The following is a 16,425-nucleotide window of genomic DNA, read 5'->3' on the forward strand; positions in this document are numbered from 1 at the left end:
CTGAGTTTATATGTGTAATGTTTTGATGGTAAAATGGTTTAAGATTTAAACAAAGTGATTCAGAGTGGTTTGATGTGGGATGCTCCATTCCACAGAAACCTACAGTCAGAATTGTTCACAGTGGTGGTGGTAGGAACCAGACATTCAACACATTTATTGCCTCTAAAAGCTACCTCACAGAAAAATGAAATGGTTATAAATATGCTGATTGATGCCTGAGACAAAGTTTTATGATCTTTGTGATCAGACTTTGGCCTATAACAAAATTTTTAATGCACAAACATGATGGACAGGTACATGCAGGCCATCATAAGGCAAAGACAATTATTTAGATTTTCCGCAATTTTATCAAAATTACCATAAAAGCTCAGTGTATATTTGTTGGTGCAGATGTATTGTAGACATTGTGACCCTTGGTTCCCATCAGACTCATGTGCTTTAAGTGGCTAATCTTCATTAGACAAAGCAATAATGTACTACAGTACACGTGCAGTTTCAAAAGCACTGATATGTTGTTAAGAATTAAATCAGTTTAAATAATGTACTTAGTAAAAGTGGCAAATAATAACTGATATGCAAATAAAAAAATACATCAAATGCAAGCATTAGATATGTAATATTTGCATATTAAGTATTTTCTATCATTATGGGATAGCAAACATTAGAGCACTGTTAAAGCAGTGGTTTATACAGTAGTCTACTGTAGAACATTTAAAATAACACAGGTATGTTCAACTGTTTGACTATAGTGAATTACAGCGTTGTAGTTAATTGTGCTTACTTGTATCTAGCTCACATGCTGCCATAGAGGAGACGAGGGTGCTATTTGTAATGAAGCTGCCCATATTTAAGGGCCTTGTGTAATAGTAATGTTGAGAAGAAAGAGAAAAGCTGCAGCGCTCTTTCTCTCCCGTGATGTGGACCTGAAACCTCTGATGCCATCCATGATGTAGTTATGGAGCCATAAATCACTATAATCAGCATTTATCAGAAATCCTCCATGTGGGCTGGTCTATACTATCATGTCTAACTACAAAGCCTACAGAACTAATTACAGTGTTTCAATGTCTTTGACTAGGATAACATTGACCCATAACAACAGTACATGTGGTTTACATGTGCTTGGCCATGTTTACATTTTATAACAGAAAACAAAAGGTAAATTCAGGACAGATCAGTCAAGAAACTGAATTTTAGACATTACTGACTCCACCTTTCTAAATAATGCATTCAAAACCACTACATCTGGAGAAATGATCTAAAATGAACATAAATAATAAATAAATATATTGTTCAATGTCATATTTTATATGCAAAACAAGATAATGACCATGTGAGGCCATCTATGAAATAATGGGCATTACTGCATCACATCTTGTTTATTTGTAGGCTTTCAAGGAACAATTATGTATATATACTGTATATTGTATTTATATATGTGTTAGTTATTTCATCATTCATTGCATGTTTGTGTAAACAAGATGAAGTGTGTTTATTATAATCAGCTTTCTAAAAGCTGCCCAGCAAACATATTATACACCTATGATTAATGTAATGTAATGTAATGTAATGATTTACATTTTTCTAGTATGTTTATTTGTATGCACTTATGAACACTTGTGTGGCTTTAAGTACCAAACCAAAACAGCCATAATTGATTTTTACTTGGAATTTTTCCAAACTTTCTTCACCCTTTAGAATTAAACTGGCTGTTTTTGTTACTGGGCCTTTAAGGCTGATAAATGTAAATGAGCTCTGTTCTGACTGGTTGGCTTGTATTGCACCAAACTTGAACTGAATCACAAACATCTTTTTTTAGGTTATTTTCTATATATGGACTGGATTGACTGTGTAGGGAACACTATGTTTTGAAACCATTGTTTACATGCATCAACCTCTTTAATTTAAGGCATTTAAAAAAATTATTTTCCGGTGATATGGGCCTGTTAAGTGGGACCTCTTTATACCCATGTCAGCCTGTGATGTGCATTATGAGGCAGCACATAAGAAGCAGAGACCAGAGGCTGCATCTGTGCTGTTAAGATAAGACACCATTAATGGTTTCTTGACCGGACAGAGAAGCTCTGATACCGTTTTTTATTCATTGAGAGGTGGTAGCGTGGACAGAAAGAGAAAGAGGAACCAGAATAAGACAATGTCACATCTAGGGGGGCGACTCACAAAAAGTGGCATGTTTTTTTGTTGTGTTTTGTTTGTTTTTTGCATTTCACTGTTAACACTGTTCTTTTATTTGTGACATTACAATTAAAAAGTATGGAATCAGATTTTATATGATTTAATGACAATAAAACCAAAGTATTTGAAGATGAATGTATGATTCTTATATACTAGTCTTGTGAAGCTTTACAGTTTTAAAATAATTAATAAGAAGCTAGCAAGCCATTAAAAAGCATATGTTAAACAGAGCTGTAAACAATTCTGAAATGACTGAGAAAGCATAGACAACGAACTCTGCATAAAACGATTATATAGAATACAGCATCGAGACAGATAACGGCAAAAAACGTTGTGTATATATATATATATATATATATATATCACCGCTGTTGGAACAAAACCTTGTATTTCCAAAATGGTAACTTCACCGGAGAAGCAAAAATCACACTTTTACTTTTAATGTACACTTTACTTTTAATGTAAGTCAATGGCACCAGAATTTTTTCCAACTCATTTTGGGCGGTTTCATTTTGTCCAATCATCATGAAATTTACAAAAAACGGAAAGGACATCAAGCCTTTTCAAATTACAGCAAAAACAATAAAAATGTAGATACAAGGTTTTGTTTTATACAATTTTATGTAAAAAACAGCATTTATTAATATGCCAAGTGATTCCAAACATTTAACCTGTTGTGTATCTACACAGTTGTAGGAATTCTCAGGTCATATGATATCGGAGTTGCTTCCAGAAACGGCCACTGGGCTGCACTGCAGGGCTCCACCTCAGTATCCCATTCCTTTGTATGATGGACTGGATGGACTCCGGCAACAGTGAGTAATCAGCATTCTCACCACTTTCGACCACAATTACTGGAACACTGCACTGAGCAATGACAGAATACAGTACCTGGCAGTGTGAGGCATTGTCTTGGTCTGTGCTCAGTGGAATGTTGCTTATTTCTTCAATGGGATTGGCTGGACCTGATCCTGGAAGGACGAGCAGCACCGTCCTGCTCTGGCCCACCACATCAGTCATGTCGGCAACATTCGCTGCATCCAAAACAGCATCTCAAGTCAGTCCTTACAGCATCTCACTGTGTGAGGCTTTTGTGAATACAGAAATCCTTACTATGGCTTAAGCTTCACTATGTGTGTTAAAGTGACAGTTTAGCAAAAAAACAAAAAGACATAGTTTTCCCCTTTCTCTAAATATTTTTGATCCACAATGTTTCCTTTTTCAATACTTTTTATTGTTGTTGGTGCCATAGAATTGGATTTGAATTTTTTTTCCCATCAGAACCTTTACTTCCTACTTATTATTGCTATTTAGAGCTGTTTGAGCCCTTTCCATTTATAAATACATGTGTCTCCTCCTCAGTGCAACCCTATCTCTCTGCCATACTGTTCATGTCAGATGTGAGTGGCATGTGAGGTAAAGCTGTCACATGACCCTAATTTAATGCATAAATGCATATTTTTCCAATGTAGGTTTTCACAACTTTGCAGACAACAACTATTCTTTCCACTAAAATTAAATAGGAAAAAGTTGTCAACATTCACAAACTATTACTGACCATTTACATTTCCTGCACTTTTTTTTGAGGAGTTAAAACAGTCCTTTGAATGGAAACGTAGCTAGAGATGCTCACTTAATCCCCTCTGAGGGCTCATCTAACAAACCTCTTTAAGCTAATAAAGCTGGTATTGAAATAAGAGGATGCTTTGTATCTTAAGTTTGCTTCCTTAGTTTTGCACTGAAGCTAGAAGGCTTACTTTACTATCAACTAATGGAAGCTTATAGCTCATCACATAAGCTGCGAGCCTAAATCACATGCCTCAAATCATGTTGATTTGGACAAAGGTTTGGGAAAAAATTCTAACTTCAAGGTGGCTAAGTTTCTATGTGATGTACTTTAGTCTATTTTTTAGATAACAGTAGCTGTGCTCTAAAGCTAGGCTGTGGTCCAGTTGGCTGCATTTAGGCCACTACATCTTCAAAGCCTATTTCAATCAGAAGGATCCTTTAAATACAGCTGACAAATGTGGCCTACATTCACATCATTTCTGAGGATGCTACTATAGTATCCTTCATGGTTTTCTGTTGATCATAATCCTTTGCACATGTGTCTGACCCAGTGAAAGTTCAGGAGAAACACTGATGGATGAAACTGACTTCAACATGTTGTAAATGGATGTAATTTTAATAGTTTTTAGCGTAGACCCCACACAAATATTGGCTGATCAGTACCTGATCAAATCTGGTGTACGGTGAAAACTGAGACAGTTGTTGCAATGGCTAAATATCAAACCAAAATTCCACTTGCATAAAGTACAGTGAAAATGAAGTACAGTACAGGCTCAAGTTCAGCCATCAGCAACATGCTGCATTAGGGACTCACTTATTCTGAGCAGAAACTCAGTATTTATCCTCACTGCATATGTCCTAATCTGAAATAACATGGCCTACCTTCTGCGCTGGCGTCATCACGGCCGTGTATGAACAGTTCGAGGTCGTGCCGCTGCTCCAACACCTCAGGCATGATCTTCAGAGCCAGGTTCTCTGCTGTAGACGAACCAATGCTGTTGTCATGGCAATAACACACATATGCATTGTATATCTTGCCTCCAGGTGCAGCAGCTACAAAAAAAAGAACACATTACTCAGTGCGTCATTAAGTCGACACTTAACTGAAATTAAATTAACTTGCGATCTATCTAAACACAAAACTAAACGTTGTTTTGTTTAATAAGGAACTTTTTCTCTAATGGAAAATTACCCCACTGGGGATGTATATGTATTGCATGTAAAATTGTGTGCGAAAGTTTGAACACTCATGGTTTGCTGAGGTTCTAGGAGAGAATAAGTTAATACATCCTATTTAATAAGGAACACGCTTAAATATGACATTTTCCTGAACATTATGGTGCACTATGGTGCACTGTGTCTTTAAGAGCAAAATAAGTTAAATAAGCTTTGTTGCGATTGGCTGCCCTGCTGCCCTCATTCAAAACGCACTCAGAGCTGAAACTCTCTTTAGAATTTAAGTATGTGTGGGAGGGGCTTAACTGTTGTAGGCTGTATAGGTGAACATACGTTAATTGGTTCTTGTGACATCACAGAAACAGAATTCAAAATGGGCTGTTTTTGCTCTTTAGTTTCCATAAATGGACTGTATGGACTGTAGTGAATGGCTTGTTTATGACCATATTTACACATTATGTGAAGAATATTTGGTTATTTGCAAGATATTCATACGATTATATTTTCAATATATACTTAAACTATATATTCACACATGAACATAAACTATGGTTCAGTTATGCCAGCAATAACTGTGATTCACTTACTTTTGCCCTTGCCGCACAGACGACGATAGGCTAAAATAATATCAATTTTGAAGAACATGAATAGCACAACGCCCACAACAATTATGAGGGCTGGAGCAATAATCAGTAGTGTCTGGGTGTTACTTTGGCCACCTACAGAAAGAAACGGCAGAAAAAAATAAGTTAGTCATTCCACACACCTTTTAATAAAGGCAGATTATATAAGTATATACAATATAATACAATTTTCATGTATGTGTTTAACATCCTGTGTCTTTAAACTTTTATACTCTGTTAAGATGTACTTGGATTTTACACTTACCTTGTCTAAGTGACACCAGGCCCATATCTGATCCCCTAGAGCTCAGAACAATGCATTTGAAAGGTACATCAAAAAACGTAGCATTAACTTCAGAAATGATTAGTGTAGATTTGCAATAAAATCGGTCATCCTCCCCCATCTGACTGTTGATTGGGAAAAAGTTAAATGAGTGTTTCACATTTTCTACACAAAACATATATGTAATATGTTAATCCATGCTCAAATCAGCAGAACGAAACAATCATGTCCCATGTAAAAGCAACTGTAAACTTTATGACAACTTCAAGTCATGCTGTCTTTGTATAAAGAAGGTACTCACAGGTAACAAGTAACATTTTCCTGAAGCTGTGGAAATATGTCACTCATCAATTCATCATTTACTGTCCAATACACAGATGTTCCTTCCTGGGCTTCCTCTCCTAAACCAATGAAAACAGTACACTCCAACTTGATTCTCATACCTATACAAAGCCAGAAATTGGGTAAGTAAATAGACCAAAACAGGGTGAATAATTATACGTTGCTGGCAGACATCCAGTGATCACTTGCCTGGTTTGACATACAGAATCTCATTACGGGGATGTATTACTTGAGGCTTCTCCACGGGCTCTGAGAAATATGAGAGTCACATATTTCATTCTAAAAGACAATGAGCTTTAGGGCCTATATTACAGTTCCATAGATTTATTGGCATCAGTGGAAATCCTGCTGTTAAAGCACCAATAATGTCTCTTTAAATGTTATTTACCTGTTTTAAGTTTTATGGTTAAGTTGAACTCATTAAAATTAAGAATAAGTGTAACTAATTTATGAACTACAGGGAGGTGTGACAATAAGATTATTCATAAGTAGCTTGTTTCATATTTACATTATTTAGATTTAAGTCTCATTTGTTTACTGTATATTTATTTGACTCAAAGAAATTTGATATTTGAGAACTGAACTGTCAATCATATTTGACAACTGATCATATCAGTCAGTAAAGCCCTGTTTAACTAAAACGAGTGTAGTCTGTTTACATAATACTATACTCACCAATACTATTACAATAACATTCTTATGTAATGTTGATGTTTGAGCTAAAATTGTCATAACACTTGAGGCCTAGTGACAATTTACTCTTACTCAGAATGAGAGATGGCATGATACAAGTCTTTGTCAGTAGCAATATGGATATGGAAACCAGATAGATAGATAGATAGATAGATAGATAGATAGATAGATAGATAGATAGATAGATAGATAGATAGATAGATACTGTTAACACTCACCTTTTTTTAGCACTTTGAGCTGACGAGTGTGAGAGGTAGTATAGTTTTCCCCTACATATCTGAAGATGACCATACAAGTGTAGTTACCTGTGCTGTCCATTGATACATCAAGACTAATTTCAGTGCCCTGAACTCCCGTGGATTCACAGTCCTGTAACAGAGAATATAAAAGGACTCAGCAATTTGCTCAAGCATGTATCTCCCTGATGTCCCTAACTATAGACAACATGAGTCAGAAAACTCATTTTCCTTACGTATCATGATGTGTTTCTGAGTAAAACAAAATATCAGAGAGGTCTCTGCACTAGTTCAACGTTTTCACTCAATGATAATTGGGGTGGTGAGAGGGAGAGGTTAACTAATATCACTGGTTAATTTTACTTTTCCCTACCCACCCATGTACAGTACCAGTTTAAATGTGGACATACATACTTGTATCCTTTTTGTATTTTTAAGTAATAATAAGAATAATCATTTAAAAAAAAATTTCAGAAGACATCAAAATGATGAAAAGCGAAAAAGAAATTAAAATTTGATCTAAAGATTCTTCAAATAAGTCCATTTTAAGGATCCTATTATGAACATAATGTGAGGTTTGACACAGTTGATTTTGAAGTTAAGATGCTACTTGATTTTCAACATTTTATTTGTTAAAATCACATGAAAAAATCTAGAGCACAAATTTTATATTACACAAAATGATCTGGCTCAGAAACATTACATTTCTCAATTATAACCTTTTTCAGTGTCTGCTGTGTCAGGCTCAAAAATCCCTAGAATTTATAAGTAACTTCAGAAAAAAAGGCCAGTTATTTGAATGTTCTTGCCCACTTTAATCTGTTACACCCACATAACTAGTTTTAATTGTTATCAGTGGTTTCCATAAACATTGGCAAATGAGAGACCCTAATATGAGACAGAGTGTATCAACAATACACATTTAAATTTCTGTGTTTTGAATATTTGTTTTTTAGATTTTTTCGATCTTCTGCTAAAATCATTACACCTCTTTCCCTTGATGCTTTGCAGTCTTGCTATTCTTTGAAGCAGCTTCATGAGGAACCATCTGGGCTGTTTTTCAAACAGGTATGAAAAAGTTAAGTACTAAAAACCCCTTGTTGGAGGCAGTGTTTAAATCCAGGCTTTAAATCAAAATGTATGTGTCCAGAACATTTCACCAGTTACTAAAAAAGCTCATTCAGTTTTATTAATTCCTTTAATGCTTTGAGTGACTGTGATATACCTTCCACCACTGCACTTGCAAAGTCTGTCCCAGAGTTTCTATGGAATCTTCAGTGCAAGTCAGGTTGATGTGTTCTCCCTCATTGACCTGTATGGGCGTCAGAGCTCTTGGACATTTTTCTTTTTCGACAGAGAGTAGCACTCTACTTTCCACGTGCCCTGTTTCCGTGCTGTTAGAAAAACTGAATTTACAGTAATTTCAGAAAGTCATTCACTCTCACAGGTGCCACATTCTACATGTTAATGGGGAATTAAATTCAAAATTTCTGCTTAATCAAATTATTCAAAGTGAGCTGATCGAAAGTGTTCCATTCTAAAGAAACCAGACGTCTGGAGCGTTTAATGCCTCTGAAATGGTTATGAATATGTCACAGAGATTGTTCTATGAACATTCAAGAGATAAGCGTTTGGTCTAAAACCTGTTTTTTTTTTAATCCATACATGCAGAGTGGTACATGCAGTAAGTTGTAAACAAAATAGCACCCAGACATATAAAAATTGAGAATTTGAGATATTTTTATCATTATTATCATTACATGTAAAAACTCTGAAGACACTAGTGGGCTCACTGGTTGTTTTGGATAGTTGATAAAATGGCTATATTTGTGTTATATATATTCACAACCCCTGATTATATCATCATCACTGTAAAGAAACCTGTGTCGGTAAGTTTCTCTAAAATGAGCCATTTCACATCAAATCATTCTGAATGACTTTTCATCTTAATGACTGAATTATACTGAAACTCTGATAAATCTGGGAATGCACTAGTTTGCGTGACATCACATAAACAATGATTTTGGAAAAAGAGTTTAAGCATAGAAGAACCAGTTTTGGTTGCCATTTGGTTTCAGTTGATTTTGGTAAATGAGAAAGAACTTCTAAATAATATAATATGAGGTTCTATATCAATTAAAGTTTTTTTTCCCTCTAGAACCCTACATCAAAGCCAAAAGCCATTTAGGCAGATAAATTTCTAAGACAACTTTTACTGAACAAAATGAGTCAGTTTGTAATACTCTACCTTGTACACACGTAATGGCCGCTGTCTGATGACACCGTTCTTAAAATCCACAAGGAACTCCCTTTAAATATATGTGGGCTTGATATTACAGAGTCATTATCTTTGGTCCAGCTGAATGTCTGGTTCTGCATGACCTCTCCTGTGTAACAGTGGAGTCCAACAGCGTCACCCTCGATGGCGTATGTCTCCCTCTGTTGGGCTACAACATTAAAGAATAAAAATAAATAAATAAACATGAGCCTTGCACACTAGGTCTGATCATGTTAAGGCACAAATACAGGCTGCTGATGTTTAGTGAAATCCTTTAGGCTGTGTCAGATTACCAACACTTATGTTCTTGTGTAACGTGGAGTAAGGAGGCGGACGCATATGCTGAGATAAGCGACTTTTATTGAGGGCAAATCCAGGGTCATAGTCGAAACAGTCCAGATTCATATATCCAACACGGAGAGACATGACAAAATAAACACAGACTGAAGTACATGGCAGAGGCCGGAATAACAAAACATCCAACAAACATATATCAAACAGCATATACAAACAATTCAATCAATCGGTACATCTAACATTAAACAAAGACCAGCCAAAACAAAGGGCAAACACAGGGCTTAAGTACGACACTGGGAAGATGAGGGACAGGTGAAAACAATCAGGGGTGGAGTCACAAAACAAGGGGGCAGGACTAGGGATACCAAAACAGAGAAGCACGTGGACTATCAAAAGGTAAACAAAAAGCACATGGAGGAGTGGGAGGAGCTACATATACACCTGCATTTTACAAATATGGGCACTCAGGCAAAGCTGCAGAGGACAGGCATTTCTAATTTAAAATCTCCAGAAAGTAATTCATTATATCGACACAAAAACCTTATATAGCCGTAATGCATCATATATTAGATAACATAAATCATTCATTCGAAAAAAAAGTCAAACCTTTGACAAAAAGTTGCTAGGAAAAAGAACAGGATTTTTTTTTTTTCCTGTGGTGGGAGCAGATTTCCACACTTATTAGATATTTAATGTAAGAAATGGTTTTATTATGGTTAACAAGCACTGAGCTAATCTGATTAAATTATAGTGCTTTTCTCTATATAATATGAGGAACCAAACCCAATAAAAATAAATGACACTATCTCTGGTGGCTAGTGACAAGAACTAGAAGAGATTTATTAAAGGACAACAGAAAAATGTATATGATGTAGTGTTGGCGCAGAAGAAGACGCAGAGTCAGCCATTTTGTGCTCAAAACAATTTACAAAAACGGGAACTAACCATGTGGGGAAACAGCCAAACACAACTCAAAGACAGTGAACACTTCAACCACACTAGTGTGACTAGGGATGTGAAAAGGCACTGAAAATGTAAACTAAACAAAGGCTGAACATGTAAACTAAACAAAGGCTGAAAATGTAAACTAAACAAAGGCTGAAAATGTAAACTAAACAAAGACTGAACATGTAAGCAAAACAAAGGCTGCAGAGAGGTGCATTGCATTCTAAGAGTCCTCTACATAAACGCTCTTTCAGCTGGCCCAAACCTTAAGTCCAGTGGTGGCACCACAATTTTTTTAATATAGACATTTAGTCGGTTGCTCATTAATATAGACATATGAGTACATCTCTCACATTTAGACTAGTCTCTAACTGGCATCTAACTGAATGTTTGAAACAAGTGTTAATAGGAGCAAGGTGTAACTAATAAACAGTTGACTGAATAAAGTGTTCTTACCTCTGCATTTGGACATCGAGACACTCATCGCCCAACTTAAAATCAGAAACAAAATGCCTTTCATTTTTCTATGACTAAAAATTGGGGAACAAACCTCTTGAAGGATAAAGAGACTGAAGCAGATTTCTGCTTTCGAATGTTTGCTACTTCTCTTACAGTTTCTATTTGTCTCAGTCTTCCTGACTCAGCCCTGTTGACCCAAACCAAAGTCATTTGATCCTTAATAATTTGAATAAGAAACCTCACCCAGTGTACGGTCTCGGGTCTCTTTTGTTTCTTTTTTTGATGATGGGCACTTCCGTGTGCAACCTTATATAATCTTAATTTATGGTTCTGCAGAATGTGGACAAAAGTGGAGAAAAGATCCCAAAGCAATAGGAGAGGCATTTATAGTGCAGAAAGAGAATATGCACGCATTGAATGTGTAGAAGCAGCATGTCTGGACATAAACATGCCTAACATAGTGAAAATGAAAGGGCCAATTTTTTAAAAATAAAGTTTCAAAACGTGACATTCACTCTCAATTCTATATAGTCCACATGTAGAAAGAGATGCAAAAAAGCCTGATTTTAGTATTTTTTTCTGTGACATATGTTATATCTGTCTATTCAGCCTACAGCAGTTTAGGTCCACCCATTCACACTGAACTTAAAAGTCTTAAAAGTCCAAAATGAGAAACAACCTAGGGCAGCCAATCAGAGTTAATTTACATGTATCAGTATTAAATGCAGAGTAAATAAAACACTCTTAATGGATAAAAAGAGATTGGATAGGCATCTGGGGGGTTAGGTTCCGGGTCCCCACACAACCCAGAAAGATAAGTGGAAAATTTGTATGTGTGTGTGTGTGTGTGTGTGTGTGTGGCACATAAAACTACATACATTTTGTCAGTGGATTTCAGGGAGAATAATACAAATAAAATGTACACTGCTCAAAAAAATAAAGGGAACACTTAAGCAACACAATATAACTCCAAGTAAATCAAACTTCTGTGAAATCAAACTGTCCATTTAGGAAGCAACACTGATTGACAATCAATTTCACAGCTGTTGTGCAAATGGAACAGACAACAGGTGGAAATCATTGGCAATTAGCAAGACACACTCAATAAAGGAGTGGTTCTGCAGGTGGGGACCACAGACCACTTCTCAGTACCTTTCTGCTTTCTGGCTGATGTTTTGGTCACTTTTGAATGTTGGTGGTGCTTTCACACTCATGGTAGCATGAGACGGACTCTACAACCCACACAAGTGGCTCAGGTAGTGCAGTTCATCCAGGATGGCACATCAATGCGAGCTGTGGCAAGAGGGTTAGCTGTGTCTGTCAGTGTAGTGTCCAAAGGCTGGAGGCGCTACCAGGAGAAAGGCCAGTACACCAGGAGGTGTGGAGGAGGCCGTAGGAGGGCAACAACCCAGCAGCAGGACCGCTACTTCTGCCTTTGTGCAAGGAGGAACAGGAGGAGCACTGCCAGAGCCCTGCAAAATGACCTCCAGCAGGCCACAAATGTGCATATGTCTGCACAAACGGTTAGAAACCGACTCCATGAGGATGGTATGAGGGCCCGATGTGCACAGATGGGGGTTGTGCTCACAGCCCAACACCGTGCAGGACGCTTGGCATTTGCCAGAGAACACCAGGATTGGCAAATTCGCCACTGGCGCCCTGTGATCTTCACAGATGAAAGCAGGTTCACACTGAGCACATGTGACAGACGTGACAGAGTCTGGAGACGCCGTGGAGAGCGATCTGCTGCCTGCAACATCCTTCAGCATGACCGGTTTGGCAGTGGGTCAGTAATGGTGTGGGGTGGCATTTCTTTGGAGGGCCGCACAGCCCTCCGTGTGCTTGCCAGAGGTAGCCTGACTGCCATTAGGTACCGAGATGAGATCCTCAGACCCCTTGTGAGACCATATGCTGGTGTGGTTGGCCCTGGGTTCCTCCTAATGCAGGACAATGCTAGACCTCATGTGGCTGGAGTGTGTCAGCAGTTCCTGCAAGATGAAGGCATTGAAGCTATGGACTGGCCCGCCCGTTCACCAGACCTGAATCCGATTGAGCACATCTGGGACATCATGTCTCGCTCCATCCACCAACGCCACGTTGCACCACAGACTGTCCAGGAGTTGGCAGATGCTTTAGTCCAGGTCTGGGAGGAGATCCCTGAGGAGACCATCTGCCACCTCATCAGAAGCATGCCCAGGCGTGGTAGGGAGGTCATACAGGCACGTGGAGGCTACACACAATACTGAGCCTCATTTTGACTTGTTAAGGACATTACATCAAAGTTGGATCAGCCTGTAGTGTTTTTTTCCACTTTAATTGTGTGTGTGACTCCAAATCCAGGCCTCCATTGGTTAATAAATTTGATTTCCATTGATGATTTTTGTGTGATTTTGTTGTCAGCACATTCAATTTTGTACAGAACAATGTTCAATGAGAATATTTCATTCATTCAGATCTAGGATGTGTTATTTGAGTGTTCCCTTTATTTTTTGAGCAGTGTATGATATGAGCCCATCAAAGATAAAGGTGTCAAATGGAGTGATGGCACGGAGAATCCCTTTTTGGAATCATTTCTAATTACTCAGCATGTTAGTTGTCTTTAGATGTTAGATGTCTGTATTAATGTTAGATTTGTGTCTCGTTGTGTTAGTATATTATATCCACCACAACATTACAACCACCTCCTTCCATGCTCAGTGTCCATTTTATCATCTCCATTTACCTTACAGGAGCACTTTGTAGTTCTTCAGTTACAGACTGTAGTCCATCTGTTTCTTTGCATATTTTGTTAGCCCCCTTTTATCCTGTTCTTCAATGTTCAGGACCCCCACAGGACCACCACAGAGCAGGTGCTATTTGGGTGGTGGATCATTTTCAGCACTGCAGTGACACTGATATGGTTGTGGTGGTGTGCTAGTAGTGTGTGTATGCAGAGAAACAGCCTATATGGAAAAAGACATATGGACTTGTAATTTTGTATGTTTGAAATACTCTTCAAATACATTACAATCCATGCTGAAATACATTATAGACACTAAAATGTATAAAAGAATACGTTACCATATTAAGCAAATATGTTTCTATGTTATGCACTTTACTGTTTGGAGTAACTTTTGAAATTAATTTGTATTGTAGTACTTTAATTTCAAATATTAGAAAATGAACCTTTAATCTGGCAAAAGCAAATGTTGTAGGAATTCATACATTGTGAAAATGCAGTTATGATCTGATATCTTGTTTGTTTGAAATACATTTTGTAGTGTCATAGTGTCTGACTGCATACATACATGGTTAATCTTGTTAATACAAGCACAATGCAAAACACAGAAGTGTAATGGTGGGGAGCAAGGAAGTGGACGTATACGCTGAGATAAGCAACATGAAACAAGGGGGCTGGACTAAAAACCAAAACAAAAACACATGGGCCAAACCAAAACAAACACACATGGACCGGACTGGGAGGGGCCAATCGTGACAAGCAGTCAGTACCCCTTATACACATATATATATATATATATATATATATATATATATATATATATATATATATATATATATATATATATATATACAAAACCTTTGTCAAAACTACATACAATTGTAAAAAAAAAATATAAAACAAATTTCTTTAACAAATGCATTGTTGGCCATTTTCATACACTGCAAAAATATTTTTGAGAAATACATCTTGATAGTGTGTTTATTTAATATGGGAGATGGATTACAGTCTGCTGTAACTGTAGAACTACATGATGGACGAGTGTGGAAACAAGGCGATGGTTTTAATGTTATGGCTGATCGCTGTGTAAAAGTCATTGGCAGTAAGCTTTGTATTGTGCACTGCTTTGAAAATTAAACTAAAAAAATCGGAAAAGTTCGAATGATTTAATTAAACTTCCTTTTCTAGTGCAGCTTTTCTGTCGACATGGTTTTTGCCTGATCTGTAGCCCATGTCCTCGCTATTACATTGGCAGAGCAGAACTGGCATATGGATCCGCATGGCTACACAATCAGGCAAAATCAAGACGCGCGGAAAGGAAGCTTCGTTCCACTTTATGGGATAATTACGATATTTCGGTGGGAAGACTTGCTCTTTTTAGACAAGACAGGCTTCAAGACAGGAATTCTCCCCACCTTCCCACTTGTGAACTCAGGTCCTGTTGTTAGATATGTTTAAAAGTATCTGTGAAACTCACACCATCTACAAAGAAACCCCTATATTTTTCCGCCTCGTTGTCAGGGCAACGGACCGCGCACGTGAGAAGAACGCGTCCTCTGATTGGTTGTTATCATTCCGACGTCTTCGCTTTGCTGTTTAACGCTCATCTGTGATTTGTCCGCCTTTATCCTGCGAACTAAAGCTGTTTAAATCTGAAGGACGTGTCACCTGTGTCGCCTCAGCCGCATTAGAAAGGTAATACTGTTTATATTTAACTCGGAAATGTCCTTAATTCTTCTCCATTTCTCACTTGAACAGATATTTTTTAGGACGAATACGTACTGAAAGAGGCTCACAGATTTGTGCTATCAAAACTTAAGTGGGCTATTAGTGCTAACGTTATACAGTCCTACCATTTACTAAGTAAATATTATTAAAAAGTTAGTAAGGAGGCTGACGGTGAGTATAACGTATTAAAGTAGTAAAGTAAATTTGACTTCATTACACTGGGCTGAATCTCAAATAGGGCCCTGCTCCCTATGTGCTCTGCACAGGTCCTGAAATGATGGCTTTCACCCTAAAAGAGCGCTTTGTATGTGAAACAGAGCCAGTTGGGTTCAGTCATGGACTGAACGGCTCCTGATCGCGCACGTAACATAGTTCTTAAAGGAGAATTTCACCAATTTTTCAACATTTTTGAACAATTCAGTGAGACGTAAACAGAATCATTTCAGAGTAGTTTGATGTGAACATTGCAGAGGAACTTAAAGTGGTGGTAATAGGAACCAGGGGTCGCAATGTGTACAAATCAAATATAGCCACTTTCTTTACTATCCCGAAACCACAAGTGAACCTACACGTGTCTTCTGGGTTTTTATATGTAATGTTTATGAAAAATATGTAAAATGGTGTTAAATCTGAAAATCTTTTTCGTCACAGCACTCTGCGTGTACCCCTCCCCCATGAATGGATTAAAATAAATGAAGTAAAATACATTCTAAGCCATAAATATTCATAAAACTACTGTAAACAATGTTTCAGGCATTAGACGGTGTATTACCATCTCATAACCATAACCACCTCATGTATAAACTTTCCGTGAGGGAGCTTTTAGTGGTGGACGTCTGGTTCCTATCACCACCACTGTGAACAATCCTGACTATGGAATT

The 16,425-nt window shown here is 37.4% G+C and overlaps 1 protein-coding gene across 4 annotated transcripts; it reads right to left on the reverse strand.

The window, feature by feature from the left end:
- Positions 1 to 2,058: 2,058 nt before the first annotated feature.
- LOC108434700 (interleukin-1 receptor type 1-like) lies at positions 2,059 to 11,242 on the reverse strand. Of its 4 annotated transcripts, none has more exons than XM_037543195.1 (10): positions 11,095 to 11,242; positions 9,367 to 9,565; positions 8,344 to 8,512; positions 7,101 to 7,251; positions 6,379 to 6,438; positions 6,149 to 6,290; positions 5,830 to 5,972; positions 5,529 to 5,660; positions 4,648 to 4,818; positions 2,059 to 3,230 (listed from the first exon to the last, which is right to left on the reverse strand). In XM_037543195.1, the coding sequence occupies exons 1-10, from the start codon at positions 11,156 to 11,158 to the stop codon at positions 2,899 to 2,901; spliced, it is 1,563 nt and encodes a 520-aa protein (XP_037399092.1). In that variant the 5' UTR covers positions 11,159 to 11,242; the 3' UTR covers positions 2,059 to 2,898. The 4 variants fall into 4 exon arrangements, with proteins under 4 accessions (XP_037399092.1, XP_017565521.1, XP_017565520.1 ...); XM_017710032.2 differs by having other exon boundaries at positions 6,149 to 6,248; positions 8,344 to 8,524; XM_017710031.2 differs by having other exon boundaries at positions 8,344 to 8,524.
- Positions 11,243 to 16,425: the final 5,183 nt, after the last annotated feature.

The sequence above is a fragment of the Pygocentrus nattereri genome, chromosome 12 (genome assembly GCF_015220715.1).
Source record: "Pygocentrus nattereri isolate fPygNat1 chromosome 12, fPygNat1.pri, whole genome shotgun sequence".
Classification (NCBI taxonomy): Eukaryota; Metazoa; Chordata; class Actinopteri; order Characiformes; family Serrasalmidae; genus Pygocentrus; species Pygocentrus nattereri.

What these genes read in the sequence shown, in the direction of transcription:
- LOC108434700 (XM_017710031.2), bottom strand. Translation starts at nt 11,158, where the DNA reads ATGAAAGGCATTTTGTTTCTGATTTTAAGTTGGGCGATGAGTGTCTCG. An exon ending in GCTCAAAGTGCTAAAAAAAG is followed by an intron (nt 6,439 to 7,100) that starts GTGAGTGTTAAC and finishes CATATTTCTCAG; the next exon opens with AGCCCGTGGAGAAGCCTCAA. An exon ending in TGATGACGCCAGCGCAGAAG is followed by an intron (nt 3,231 to 4,647) that starts GTAGGCCATGTT and finishes TTTTGGATGCAG; the next exon opens with CGAATGTTGCCGACATGACT.